The 15,564-nt window shown below is 42.3% G+C and overlaps 1 protein-coding gene across 9 annotated transcripts in view; it reads right to left on the bottom strand.

The window, feature by feature from the left end:
- Nucleotides 1-7,261: 7,261 nt before the first annotated feature.
- LOC137415872 (E3 ubiquitin/ISG15 ligase TRIM25) overlaps nucleotides 7,262-15,564 on the bottom strand; it is a 732,877-nt gene continuing 724,574 nt past the window's right edge. For all 9 annotated transcript variants that reach the window (XM_078770220.1, XM_078770217.1, XM_078770219.1 and 6 more), the window contains one exon: nucleotides 7,262-7,919. In XM_078770220.1, coding sequence (XP_078626346.1) covers nucleotides 7,399-7,919 — 521 coding nt within the window. In that variant the 3' untranslated portion in view covers nucleotides 7,262-7,398. The remainder of the gene's footprint in view (nucleotides 7,920-15,564) is intronic.

Raw genomic sequence — 15,564 nt, 5'->3', positions numbered from 1 at the left:
CATTTGTTAGTTCTGCGTTGAGTAGAGCCAAGAGAATAGGTCCTACTGTCCCTGACAATCCAGCGTCTGTAGCCTCATGCCCTTTTGCGCCAACGTTGGGTTCATTTTGGGCGAGTTAACACGAGGCAGGCTAGGAAGGTCAGGAGGACCGAAGCGGAGTGGCAGAAGCGCTGACGGTAAGCACGAGCCGCCAATCAGAGCTCAGAGGTGGTGGCGACGGCTTGGCATCACAGGGCGTGGTGAGAGGGTTCGAGAGGGATCCAGAAGGTTCGGGGGGCGTAGTTATAAAACCCGCTGCGCAAAGCCCTTGAAAGGACTGCTGCCTGAGAGGATTTACAGCAAAATGACTCACGCGGAAAGGAATAATAAAAGGACTCGCAAGTGGAGAGCATCAAAGAACTCGCGCGCACTAACCAGCTCAGAGGATCGAGGAAGAAGAGTTGGCAGCGAACTGTGAAAGACACGTGGGCGCAGCCAGACGCGCATGAACCGATATACAGTGCATGAAGTCATGCGAGTGAGAACGGCTGAGTAATCGCCAGCCGCACTGAGAGTCCCACCCTTTACCGTTCCACCTCGTAATCTGCCTTGTTCGGGAGAAGCGCTACGAGGTTCCTACCATTGCCTGCTACCATCTTCGCGGGACGTGCTGGGGCCGTGGAGAGCCGGACGGGGACCGTCTCTGGGCGACCACGTTGACGCGTTGGGGAACATCTACCCATCTGCAATTCCCTGTGTGAGTGTGTGACGGGCCCGAGTCCAAGGGATAAGTTAAGATTGTCTAAGGCTGCTCTGTGTCTCTGCGTCCCTGATCATTGTACATACATGTGGGGATAATTAAACCTGTGTTCTTCCTTTCTTCCATTCGATCGTTTCTGTGGTTTCTTCATTGGCTAAGCGTGGCTCGAATAGAATCGCTCAAATCGGGTTCCACTAATTAAGACTGCACGGACCTCGTGGTACTCAATCTGCTCGGCGTACTCAAACCACACGTGGTTTGTGCGAGGCTTGTTTCCTCGCTTCCAGGGCAGCGCGGGGAATTAGGTACGAGTGAGAAATGGTCCTGAGACCCTACTCCGCGTTTGGCCGGAAGGGACGTATCAAGCCTCGGTTCCGCCAAGCCCAGAGTGAACAAAGGGATTAATCCCCCCTTTGTAAGGGGAAGTAGGGTGGCGTAGAACCACAACAATATATATACATATATATACCCTGCAAAAAAAGAAACGCAAAAGTAGTAAAATCGTAAATATCTGACAGAGTGTTGCCGATATCCATACAAAATTAACACCACAAATGAATTGGTCATTTCTGCATGGATTGGGATTGATTTCTGTGGAAAGAATGAGGTACTGCAGAAATTTGGCGAAAAGATAGAACAATCGCAAAAACAACCACGTGAGAGCCTGGCGCCGAAACACACCAACATGTCATGCACGTGCAACATCACTTGTTGGGCTATTAAAACGTTGGGTTTTCATTTGCATGCCATCACAATCTTTCAGCGAGTGAACAGCGAAAACATGCCACGACTCACGGATGAGACTCTTCGGCCACACGTCCTTCCCATTATGCAACAAGCGAACGTCATTTTCCAACAAGACAACGCCCGACCTCACACGGAAAGACTGACAACAGCCTTTTTGAGGAATCACAACATCCAGGTCCTGCCATGGCCCTCCAGGTCTCCAGATTTAAACCCAATCGAACATTTATGGGATGCACTGGATCAACGACTGCAAGCACGTCAGCAACAACCACAGAACCTCCGACAGTTGGCACAAGCACTGCAGGCAGAGTGGGTGAACATTCACTAGGCCACAATTCGGGATCTGATTGCTTCCATGGGACGACGATGCCAGTCAGTTTTGGATTCTAATGGTGGCCATACAAGATATCGAGCACAGTTGACCTTCACCTTGAAAATCTACTGTTCCATGTGTGCCATATGGAATCTGGGTCAATGAGAATGATGTGTGCCAATTTTGAACAATCGATTACGATCTGTTGATTAATTTATATGATATATAAAATATACATCTAAAATCACTTTTGCGTTTCTTTTTTTGCAGTTTTGCGTTTCTTTTTTTTCAGTTTTGCGTTTCTTTTTTTGCAGGGTTATATAAATAAAAACATACATATATAAAAACAAACATAGACACACACACATATACAGTTGGACACCGCTATTCACGGTTTCGCGTATTAGCGGTTGATAAAATGCAACCTATTTCTCTATTCGCGGGAAAGTGTCCCATAAATTTGCGGGTTTTTTTTCTGTTTGCGGCCGTGTTTTGCGAAATCGCGATTTTCTTTTTCCTATTCGCGGCCATGATTCTCGGTTTTTCAGTGGCGCAAATTTTTTTATTTCACGAGCCACTAGCTTGATACATTTATAAAACTTATCCATCAGCAGCCATGCATAAAGCAGCTGGACATGCGCAAAAAAATATCTTATACACGCTGCGAACATGATGGTGTTGTGGTTTTTGTTTGTTTCACGGTGTGGTATGGTTAAGCTGGTTAAGCACTTTTAACCCTTTGGAGTCTATTATCATTACTATTATTATTGCACCTTCTGGAGTCTACTATTATTATTATTATTATTATTATTATCATTATTATTATTATTATTATTATATATTATGCACATCGAATCCAGGAGGTGGTAATTGCGCGGTAAATTTGAATGTGGTTAGAGCCGATAAATCCGGCTTGTAGACATTTCGGCGCATGCGGGAAGCCGATAGAATCGGCTTGGAGACCCCAGAGAGTTAATAAACTGTAAGCGCATTCCTTCAACAAATTGGAAATGGTACCTGGTGTCGTTTTTTTCTAAGCATTTTCTAAGCAAAATTTCTGAGCATTTTTATAAAACTATAATCATGTGCATTTGCAGTCGAATTTTTTTTTAACTTAAATACATTTCCACGATGAATCAGGCACCGCCGGGAATCTATAACCTATCCCCTTTTTCAAGACTGAAACAATGACATGGCAACATTCATGGGATTTTCCTTCACATTCACGGGATTTTCATCGACCTTCGCGGATTATCATCGACATTCACAGGATTTGCCTCGACATTTGCGGGATTATCGCCAACATTCGCGGGTTTTGTCTCGCCATTTCCGGGACTTTGATCACCCCAGTGGCGTCACTAGGGTTGGTATCACCCAGTGCGGTAATTCATGGTGTCACCCCCCCTCCACCCCCCCCCCCCCCAATTAGTCAGGTTCACTATGTTAACAAATATAATTTCGTTCAAAATTTTGGGAGATTAGCAAACCTGTACATTTTTGGAATCATCAGAGCATGGAGAATCCGAAAATCAATGTTGGCATTTGCACAGACATAGATTTTCGATTTTCAAAATGTCCGCCATAAAATACATATTTTGCGCTGTCTCGGCTTCTAGTCAACCTAGAAACTTAATTAAATATGCTAATCCTATGTTTTCTGGGTCAAGGGATCCCATAAAGGCCTCAACATAGTGCTCAGGATTATAGAAAAGCAACAAACAAAGGTAATTGAAAACCATTGTCTTTATATTTGTGATATAACTGTATTACATAAAACATGATATTGCAACTCCTTTGAAGTTATAGGTATGGGTTTATAAAGCAAGAAAGCTGCCTTGTTAGTATCAGATTGAACTATAAGTCCTATATACAGGATCTACTGGGTCTATACCGTTCAGGAATATGTTTTTACAGATCTTCATCAATGTCCTGGGTGTCATTTTCGCAAAGGTGTCTACGCAAATGCCAACATTAATTTTTGGATTCCTCATGCTCTGAATATTCCAAAAAATGTATAGTTTTGCTAATCTCCAAAAACTTTGAACGAAAAAAACATGGTGAACCTGACTACATGGACCTCCTCCCTTAACAGACCATACAGAATCCTTAGTAATGTTTTTTGTACTAATGTTACTCGTTAATCGTAATTCCCGTATAATCACTGAATGTAATGGCAATAGTAGTGACATAAACAACTAGCAAAATTAAAATTACACCTTTAAATTACAATATCATACGCACAGCCTAAATGTATTTACATTTACATCGTTTCATGTGGTTAAAGTGAAAAATCGGTAAGAAAACAATAGAATTCGAAGTAAAAACGTTTAAGAACTACATCAAAATTATGTTGATTTTAACGTTAAACTTTATTGTTACATGAGATACATAAATGGATATTATAATGAGATACATAATAACGGCCCAAATAATGTAGAACTTGTAGACAAATGCATATGGAAATATACTCATAAATGAAATAATACCATAAAAATAAAAACAGGAACAAATACACAAGCATTTCAGCACTTGGTGAACATCGCGACTAATTCAGAACTTTCCTTTCCTGGCCTTCAAAGCTGTGAACTTGTGAATCACTTCCTCGAAATCAATGCCTTTTGCCAACTCACTTTCAATTGATAATGTCGCAAGATCGGAAAGCCTTGACACTGCAAAAATTTGGTGTCACCCCCTCTGATAGTGTCACCCGGTGCGGTCCGCACCCCCCGCGCCCCCCTAGTGATGCCAGTGGCTGCATTGTAGGTACATTCAGAGACGCTGCATTACAGGTACATTCAGAGATGCTGCATTGCAGGTACATTCAGAGATGCTGAATTGCAGGCATATTCAGAGATGCTGAATTGCAGGCACATTCAGAGATGCTGAATTGCAGGCGCATTCAGAGATGCTGCATTGCAGGTACATTCAGAGATGCTGCATTGCAGGTACATTCAGAGATGCTGCATTGCAGGTACATTCAGAGACGCTGCATTGTAGGTACATTCAGAGATGCTGAATTGCACGTACATTCAGAGATGCTGCATGCATTGCAGGTACATTCAGAGATGCTGCATTGTAGGTACATTCAGAGATGCTGCATTGCAGGTACATTCAGAGATTCTGCATTGCAGATGCATTCAGAGATGCTGCATTGTAGGTACATTCAGAGATTCTGCATTGCAGGTACATTCAGAGATGCTGAATTGTAGGTACATTCAGAGACGCTGAATTGCAGGTACATTCAGAGATGCTGCATTGCAGGTACATTCAGAGACGCTGCATTGTAGGTACATTCAGAGATGCTGAATTGCAGGCACATTCAGAGATGCTGCATTGTAGGCACATTCAGAGACGCTGAATTGCAGGCACATTCAGAGATGCTGCATTGTCGGCACATTCAGAAATGCTGCATTGCAGGTACATTCAGAGATGCTGCATTGTCGGCACATTCAGAGACGCTGCATTATCGGCACATTCAGAGAAGCTGAATTGCAGGCACATTCAGAGATGCTGAATTGTAGGTACATTCAGAGATGCTGCATTGCACGTACATTCAGAGATTCTGCATTGCAGGCACATTCAGAGATGCTGAATTGCAGGTACATTCAGAGATGCTGAATTGTAGGTACATTCAGAGACTCTGCATTGTAGGTACATTCAGAGACGCTGAATTGCAGGCACATTCAGAGATGCTGCATTGTCGGTACATTCAGAGACGCTGCATTGTAGGTACATTCAGAGGTGCTGAATTGCAGGCACATTCGGAGATGCTGAATTGCAGGTACATTCAGGGATGCTGAATTGTAGGTACATTCAGAGACGCTGCATTGTAGGTACATTCAGAGACGCTGAATTGCAGGCATATTCAGAGACGCTGCATTGTAGGTACATTCAGAGATGCTGCATTGCAGGTACATTCATAGATGCTGCATTGCAGGCACATTCAGAGATGCTACATTGCAGGTACATTCAGAGATGCTGCATTGCAGGTACATTCAGAGATGCTGCATTGCAGGTACATTCAGAGATGCTGCATTGTAGGCACATTCAGAGACGCTGCATTGTAGGTACATTCAGAGACGCTGAATTGCAGGCACATTCAGAGATGCAGTCGATCAGAGATGATGTGAAACAGGTGTTGTCTGAGTTTGTCACAACCTTGCACAACTCTTCACCGGCCAAGCTTTGGCTTGTGTACATCAACAAGGTCCTCGTACTAAAAAGGTACATGGAAGCTGAGAGAGCTGGCTGGTAGGAACAGCACCTCAATGAAGTAGAAAACATGCTGCCATACCTGATATCTGCTGGCCGCAGTAAATACGTGGCAGGTATCCCATAATATCTGATGGTGATGAAGCATCTACCACCAGAAATAGGTACAGAATTCCAACAGGAACATGTCAATGAGTGTAACGAGTTTATAAATGCTAAAGTTGGACAACTTGTCAGTAGAGCGGACGGTTCGGCAAGAATCCACTCGCTTTGTTCAACAAGATATGTCAAAAAGTTGTGGACGGATTCGGACGAAATTTGGCGGAGAAGTAGTGTTTGTGACATTGAAGAATTTATTGCATTTTGGTTATGACCAGTTATGACTAAACTTGGTGGACGAGTTGGTTCGGTGACAATAACGAGCCGATTAAAGTTTGGTTCAGGTCCGAATCCAGATCCGGTCTATCAGGGATACAAAACGTAAACTGTTCAGCCTGGTGGAGGTATGCACTCTAACGAGTGCTGTTCTGGTTTAAACTATTATTAAACGTTCAGTGTAATTGTAGTTATTTTGAATATTAACGGTTTTTATTTATTTAATTATTTGCACAAATGATGATGTTGGGCATGATCACGTGACCTCCTGGAACTGCCAGTCCATTCCTCCCTTCAATATCCATCATCATCATCATCATCATCACTCATCGATCGACAGAATAGATCTTCACATTTGTTGTAGGTGAGATCGATATAATAGATCTTCAAAATCCCACTTCTGACACCAAAGGTAAACTAAAACTTCCGGTACAAAATATTTCACATCCAGAAAGATATCGATTAATATTCCACGTTAATGAAAAGAAAATAGTTTGTGAGATTGGATTAATATCTGATCGATCTGAGTAATTACATTCAAATTACTTTTGATATTCGTTGTCTCGTTATCCCAAGGTTCACTGGTAGTCGGGTTAACCAATATCAGGGGAGGGGGAGGGGGGTTAATTTTTGGAATTAATTAAACGTGGCAGTTCCACGTTTCCATGTATGAATTCATACTCCATGTATGAATGCCGGAGATATCAATATATTATATTAAACTACTACAACTACGACAAAACTCCAGTATAAAAAGTTATATTTGTTGATTGACACGCATATTTGAAGGAGAAGAAGAATCCAGAATGTATGGTGAGGAGAGTGAAGAGTTTGATTTAAAGTTCAATTCACATCAAATAAGATAAACAATGAACTTATTCAATTTTATAAACTTTATTATAACATAAACAATCAGTAATCACATCGTAATGAACAAGTAAATTATTTCATTGATTTGAACCAAAAATTACCTTCAGTTCATGATGAAAAGACAAAATGAAGATTAAAATCATCAAAATGGGGAAAACCGGACGGAACCATTATAAACCGCAATCGCGGGTTTAACGGTGCCCATGAAGTTCCCCCTGAACACGTGCAGGACCCGCGAGTCCCCGAAACACATCAACTCTCCGGCCTCACAATCCAGGAAGAAACCAAGCAGTTTAGGATTCCTCGGCATGGACAGGTCGGTATATTTCCCGTTGTGTTTTGCGGAGTATTTATTTTGACATTTCCCCAAAAACCAAGATTCGGGATTCATTCCCATTATGCAATCAAAATCCTCTCCTTTCCTCTCCATGGAGCTTAAACCGATTCCGACGTCGCAGAAACTACTCGATCTCACATTGACCTCCCAGTAATGACGACCCGAGGAGAAACTCTCACGGGAAACAACTTGACCCCAATAATCAAACCGATCAGGATGTTCCGGGTACGGATTTTCGGTATTGGTTAGAGTCGCCGTCCTGAGATCCCCGGAGATCTCGATCTGTCGATTTGCAGAGTTTGGGTCCAGACTCAGGGTCCGTCCATCTGCGGACACGACATGGGGTCGCAGACATTGTTAGACAAACGGACAGAAACACAAACACATTAATATCTTTTTAGAAACTTTGGGAATCACATTTATCACAAAAACTTTTATTACAATTGCTTTTATTTGTTTACTTCACTACCAACAACTTTATTTATTTCTTTATATGCACTTTGCCATCTCCATGATAGACCATTCAATTATTTATTTATATACTTTTCCATCTCTGACGGATCTTTTAATAATTTAGATATATACACTTTGCCATCTCCATGATGGACCATTGAATTATTTAAATATATACTTTTCCATCTCTCCAACGGATCTTTTGCTAATTTAGATATATACACTCTGCCGTCTCCATGATGGACCACTCAATTATTTATCTACATACTTTTCCATCTCAATGACGGACCTTTTAATTATTTCTTTATTTATATACTTTTCCATCTCCAAGACGGTCCTTTTAATTTTTTTATTGATTTATGTACTTTTCCATCTTAATGACGGACCTTTTAATTATTTATATACACTTTTCCATCTCCATGACAGGCCCTTTTTTCCCCTTTTTTGGGGGGGATACAAGATCGAGGCTCGTGAAAGAGCTAACATTAATCACACAGAAAGTCAAACCGACACATAAAACATATAATTAGGGGAGCGGTAGACAAGATGGGGAGAGAGGGGGAAGGACACAAACATGACATTTGAAAGCAGGCACATCGAGAGATCTGTGGGAGGGAGAGGGCGTGGGGGGGGAGGCATGGGAAGGGGGAGGGCGGTGGGAGCGGTATAAAATATATGGACACTGCAAGGACTTCCAGGAAAGAAGTTGGAATTGAAAAAAAAGTGTATCTGGGGTGAATTAGCGGGGGTAGAAAATATCAAGGTTTTGGATGGGGGAAGATAAGAGATGGTGGCGAACAGCTGTTTTAAAAACCTGGAGGGAGGAGTGGGATTGAAGAGAGTGAGGGAGTTTGTTACAGAGGTGGGAGAAAAGAGGAATTAAAGAGTGAAGGTGAGTAGAGTCTTGATTTTGGCAGTTTATCCATAAGAGGGTTGCAGGCAGATCTTGTGCGACCTGTAGGAATATTTGGGGGACGGAGCACAGAGAGAGCTGGGGGGGGGGCAAGGCCAGAGAGGAGTCGGTAGAAGATAGAAAGACCACCTACCTGCCTGCGGTGAGTGAGTGAAAGGCCCACGGAGGTAGCTTTATCGCGGGAGATTCCAATGATTCTGAAAGCTTTGGTTTCAACAGCGTGAAGCCGAGCAAGGTGTGAGGCAGGAGCACCGGCCCATAGTGGAGAACAGTATTCTATTGAGCTGCGGATGAAAGCCTTGTATGTGGTGAGGAGCTCAGGTGTGCCAAGGAAGGACTTCACACGACGGAGGATGCCCATTCGGCGAATGGCTTTGGAGGCCAGCTTGGAAATGTGGTTTTCCCAGGAAAGATTATGGCAGATAGTGAGACCCAAAAGCTTGAGCGACAGAACTTCTTGGAGAGGATTGTTGAGAAAGTAGATGGGAGGATTGTCCAGTCGGTCTTTTCGGAGAGACATAGTAAGAGTGGGAGATTTGTTAGGATTGAAAGACATGGTCCACTTGTTTGACCAGTCTGTGATTTTGTCCAGGTCTTCAGAGAGTGAGGAGGCTGCAGACTGCCGATCTGAGGGATGACGAATGGAGCGGCAGAGAGTGGAGTCATCAGCAAAGAGTTAGAGAGGATTTTCCAGAGAGTCAGAGAGATCATTGATAAAGACCAGAAAAAGCACACGGCCCAGAACACTGCCTTGGGGAACTCCAGCCTGAACAGGAAGGGGAGATGAGAGAAATCCATTCAGGGCCACACGTTGACTACGTACGACCAGAGAGGAAGTCTGCAAGCCATGCGTGGAGATTTCCATGGATACCATAGGAGGAGAGTTTGGTGAGCAGAGCGGGGTGTCAGACCATATCGAAGGCACGTGATATGTCAAGGGAGACAGCTCTGATTTCCTGTTTGGCATTGAGGACCTCCATCCATTGTTGAGACAGCAGAAGCAGCATGTCTAGAGTAGAATGACCTGGTCTGACTCCAAATTGATGATCGGAGATCAAGCCATTGGAGAAGAATTTTTATATTGGAGAAGAATATTTTGGAGAGAAAAAATATTGGTGAAATATATTGGAGAAGAATATTTATATGCACTCTTCCATCTCTGTGATGGACCTTTTAATTATTTATTTATATACACTTAAATTTTCCATGTCTATGATGGGACTTTCATTTATTTACTAGCAAAGGTACCCGTCAATGACAAGGAGTGCATAAATGTCTCACCTGAAATGAGAAATTTCCTTTGGAGTATGTATTGATAGAAATGGGAATTCCGTGGAAATATTCAGTGAGCAAATGTCACAATGGGTGCAGCTGGTAACCTCGACAACCTCGTTCCATTCCATCAACTAAGATTTCCAATCCATGCTTGTTGTACCTCCGAAGTACTGCTCGGGAGTGAAGGTGATATTATGAAAGCTCAGCTGGGAAACGGGTTTAGACACGTTTTGGGCCTACGGCCTGATGGTAGATCACCAAATTTCTTTCCATACCAACCGACCACCTTGAAGCACCTATACCTCTCCACATCGTTTCTTCAGCTCCGACCTTCCCCCTCTCTCTATATTCACCATAGATTTGCTTTCAGCAATTTCCCACAGCATTTCATTCTGGGTTCCCATTCGATGATCCATAGATCAGTAGTTTCAGTTTCACGTTTCAACATCAGTTTCGCTTTGAGATATCTTATCACACTCATCACAACTTGTGATGCTACACAAATAGTGCAAATAAAAGGTCGGCATAACCGATTTTGTGAGGAAATGTTTTCCAATTAGGTAAGGGATCTAAAGTCTTTTTAGGGTGATAAAGGGGTTGAACGTGTTTAAAGAATCAAGCATCTTAAAAGGGCCAAATGTGGTCTAAAGGTGTCTCAGGACGAAAGAGCAAAAGTGTCCAAAGTGTCTTAAAAAGTCAATAGGTCTCAAAAGTGTCAAAAAGTGTATATGTCTCAAAAGGGTCAAAGGGGTGTAAAGGGTCAAAGGGGTGTAAAGGGTCAAAGGGGTGTAAAGGCTCAAAGGGGTGTAAAGGGTCAAAGGGGTGCAAATAGTGTAAGGGTCTAAAGGGGTGTAAATGGTCAAATGGGTGTAAAGGGTTGAAAGGGGTCTAAAGATGTTCTAATGAGTGTAAAGGGTCTAAGGGGTGTAAAGGGTCTAAGGGGTGTAAAGGGGCAAAGGTTTCTAAGGGGGTGTAAAGGGTCAAAGGGGTGTAAAGGGTCAAAGGGGTGTAAAGGGTCAAAGGGGCGTAAAGGGTCAAATGGGTAGAAGAGGTGTAAGGGGTCTAAAGGGTGGAAACGGTCAAAAAGGGTATCAGGGGTGAAAAGTGTCTAAAGGGGTAGAAAGGGTCTAAAGTGTGTAAAGGAGTGAAGGTGTAGTAAAGGAATTACCTCGGGTTCATAAATAAATTAACTCGGGAGTGCAACACGACAATAACGGGCCAAATGACCTCCCCATCACTATCACGGTATAAACCCCCTATTCAGGTATATCCTGGTTAAAAATCTTAAGGTAGAAAGTTTTGCTGTGATTAACCTTGGGAGCTCAAAGCAGTATGATCCCAAACAAAGAGCAAACCAACAAGGATGAGGTAGGGGTAATCATTGGAGGTTCACCCGTTGTTAAGTGGTGGTTTGTAGTTGGCGTCACGTGGGTCCTTTTTTGTACAAACTATTTTTCACCCTTGAGGCTGATGTTGTTAGATTCTCAGTAAAATTACCTTGAAAACTATGTATAGGTTGTAGTGTAGCAGCATAGCAAACCTGTTGTGCATTTTGTGATACAAGCACCAAATTTGGCACAAATGTACATTAATATGTTGCGAACATTTTCAGATATTGGGCCACTTGAAATTCCGTAATTTTTTTTTTCAAATTTTTTCAAATTTCGTAATTTCAAATTTTTCGGGTGACACCGTCACAATTTCGGTCTTCGAGGCCGGCCGATATAGTGGGGCGGCTTAGCCCAAATATTCAAAAGAATTGTGCATTTTGTGATACAAGCACCAAATTTGGCACAAATGTACATTAATATGTTGCGAACATTGTGTGGTCAGCAATGAAGACGAGAGTCTGAATTACATGTATGCAAAAGACCTTGTGAACCAGTGAAGCAAATACACGGGTAAGCATGAATTAAATCTAGGGCATGATATAATTTCCATGATGTTTACCTCTACACTCAATGGTGGAAGGAGGTAATGTTTTGATCCCAGCTTGTCTGTATGTCTGTTTGTCTGTTAGTCCACAAAATTCCAGACAAAGCTTGTAGTAGTGGTAGTTGTAGTGGTAGTGGTGATAACAGAAATTGTTATATAGAACTGAACTTATATTATTATTATATGCAGAAAATAACTTCATTTCTATATGCCCTGCAGTGGACAGGTTAATTGGTTTATGCACTGAAGGGGTCACCCTGGTGTGCACTGCTGTGTTCTGCCTCACTGAGTTGTTCAGGTATGATGTACTCAGCACAAGCTTCCGGTCGGCCCGGAGGTGGGGGTGCGTGGCCTGTCACGGAACGTCAAAACAAACGGCCTGCCGGGGCCGCCCAAAAGTCGGGCGTGAGGGGCGCGTCCACTAATGGAACGCCTCTCGCTTCCCAGATCGAGGGCCACGTGGTCAGGAGAACCTCGTCCCTTCTGGTCACACTTTGCCTATCGGCCGGCCTCGAAGACCGAAATTGTGACGGTGTCACCCGAAAAATTTGAAATTACGAAATTTGAAAAAATTTGAAAAAAAAAATTACGGAATTTCAAGTGGCCCAATATCTGAAAATGTTCGCAACATATTAATGTACATTTGTGCCAAATTTGGTGCTTGTATCACAAAATGCACAATTCTTTTGAATATTTGGGCTAAGCCGCCCCACTATGTGTTTGTACTATTTTCAATTTTTGAATAATTAGCGCATTTGAGAGGTCACATGACTCCTTCTTTGCCAAACTTACTGATCATGGTAACGTCTTAATTAAGAATTGTTTCTCACATATGATAACATATTTGATGATCGGAGCTCACCATAAAACTATTTATAATCGATATCCATGTTTAAATCCGATAAAAAATTGGGATTTATAAAGATTTGTTTATGTGGATCAACCCTCGGAGATCATGGCGACAGGTGGCGGCTTGGATGGTTTTAAGTTATGAATTGTGAGAAAAGAACCGTTTTGAAACTCATATTTAGGTGCAGGGTGGTAAAATACGTTATCCTATAAAGTTTTGTGCCGATTAACCTTGGGAGCTCAGAGGAGTAGGTTCACAAACAAACAAACAAACGGACATTTCGCTTTCATACATATAGATATACACTTTATTGTCCCATGTCTATGACGGACCTTTTGATTTTTATATACGCTTTTCCATCTCCATCTCCATGACGGACCTTTTAATTATTTATTTATATACACTTTTCCATCTCGATGATGGGTCTTTTATTTATTTATATATACACACTATAATTTTCCCTGTCTATGATGGACCTTTTAATTATTTATTTATATATACACACTATAATTTTCCCTGTCTATGATGGACCTTTTAATTATTTATTTATATACACTTTTCCATCTACATGACAGACCTTTTAATTATTTATTTACTAGCAAAAGTACCTGGCGTTGCTGGGCAATGCAGGGGGAGGAGGTGGGGGCAGGGGAGAGGGGAGGGGTAGAGGACAAGGGAGGGTGAAGGAAAGGGGAAGGATGGAAGGGAGAGGAGGGTACAGTAATGGAGAGGAGTGAGGAATGGAGATGAGTGATAGTGTAAGCTCTAGGGGGGAGTTCGTGGCCATTGCAAAAGTTCAAAGTCACCCATGATTTTATTGTTGTACATACCAAGACCTTCAAAAAAATTTGGGTGACAAGCCCAAATCTGTATAGATTTTGCTACAGAGGGCGCTTTTCAAAATGGCCGCCATAAGTATTACTTTTGATCATATCTTGGTCTGTGAGACTCATAGAGACATGATATTGGTGCCTAAGCCTATGTTTTCAGAGTCAAGGAACTCAATAAGACCAATAACAATTACATTCGCTCCTTCGTTTGGGGTAGCCATCTTGAATTTAAAAATGGCCGCCATTCAAAATCGCAGTTGTCCATATATCAGTCATCAAAACACATAGACGCTTGATGTTGGTGGCTATACTCATGCATTTAAGGCCAAGGAATGCAATGATAAGAGTACTAGTACCCGACTGCAAAGCCGCAATGAGCCGGCAAAGCCAAAGCCCCTTGCCACTATTTTACCCATCACTATGGCATCAGTAGGTTAGGTAGTTGGGAGTAGGTAGGTGTAGTAGGTACCGTACCTAGTTCAAAATGATACCATTTGCATTGTGGATGAGATTAAAATTTATAAAATTTCCTTCTTGATTAATTCGGTGAATTCCGTCTCAACTTCGGATATTTCCGGCCGTGAAAAACTATCCCCTACGGCCGCGGGATTTCTAAAAAATAATTCTTCGTAATTTTAGAATATTTGACGCCGTTTTCAGCCTCCAAAATGGTCATAAGCTTTTTTGAAAAATTATTTCAAATGCTCGAATCGCATTGGTTGTGGTGTTTGGTGACGATTTTCGTTGAAGATAACCAGGGCCCATGCAGGCCCGGGGAACGAGGTTGGTCTTAAAGTATTTTAATTACAAATTAGAGGTGCATAAGATTGTGAATAAAAAAAAGACGGGTGACACAAACTCTTATTGAACTTTTTCGCAATTTTTTTATGCATACTTCCGCATCCGCAAGATGGCGGCCTCCATTGAGCGATTTGGTGCGTCAAAGCTTCGAAATTCTCAAGGGATCCAGCAAAATCTGGCTTTTCAACACAATACATATGCGTTCATTCACAACACCGCCTTTGCCAGCTATAATAATACAGTGGTATAATAATACAGTGGTTCACTGAGACCAGTAAAAATCTTCTTGAGTATATTCAGGTAACCTATATATCCAACGTGGCGCCCATAACTATTATCACCCAAATCATGGGTGACTTTGTACTTTTGCGATGGCCACGAACTCCCCCTAGAGCCAGGAGTAGATGGTGTCCATCACAAAATTGAAGATTTGCTGCTTTCTGTAATCATTACGTTTAAAGATCTTCATTTAACAAATCAACTCACTGTAATCCACTTCTCTTTTATTTCAGATAAATTCTGAAGACAAGCCCTAATACAAGCCCTAATACAAGCCCTAATCCACAATCAGCAATGGAATTTGTACAGCTTTCGGGGACAGGAGTTGGTGATTTTGACCGGACAAATTGTGTAATTTGTCAAGAGCCAACGCAGCGAAAACTGATCAGCACACCCAACGGGTGTAAACGAATACGGGAAGCTAGTGACATACGAAACGACTCTGTAACAAAAGGCATAAAGTTGATGCCAGCCGAGAGTGACTTCTTCTATCATGTTTCCAACCATTGCTACAAGAAGTACACCAATGCGAATCTGCACAGACGCATCGAGGAAGGAGGGAAATCACAGAAAGCATCGCTATCCTCAGAAGAATCTGGCAGTCCACATGGGGTTGCCACTCGTGCTCACTCCGC

This window comes from Myxine glutinosa, chromosome 1 (assembly GCF_964187855.1).
Source record: "Myxine glutinosa chromosome 1, kmMyxGlut1.1, whole genome shotgun sequence".
NCBI classification, from domain to species: Eukaryota; Metazoa; Chordata; class Myxini; order Myxiniformes; family Myxinidae; genus Myxine; species Myxine glutinosa.
The sequence above is the reverse complement of the archived record's forward strand: the minus strand, read 5'-3'. Positions and strand labels throughout refer to the sequence as shown.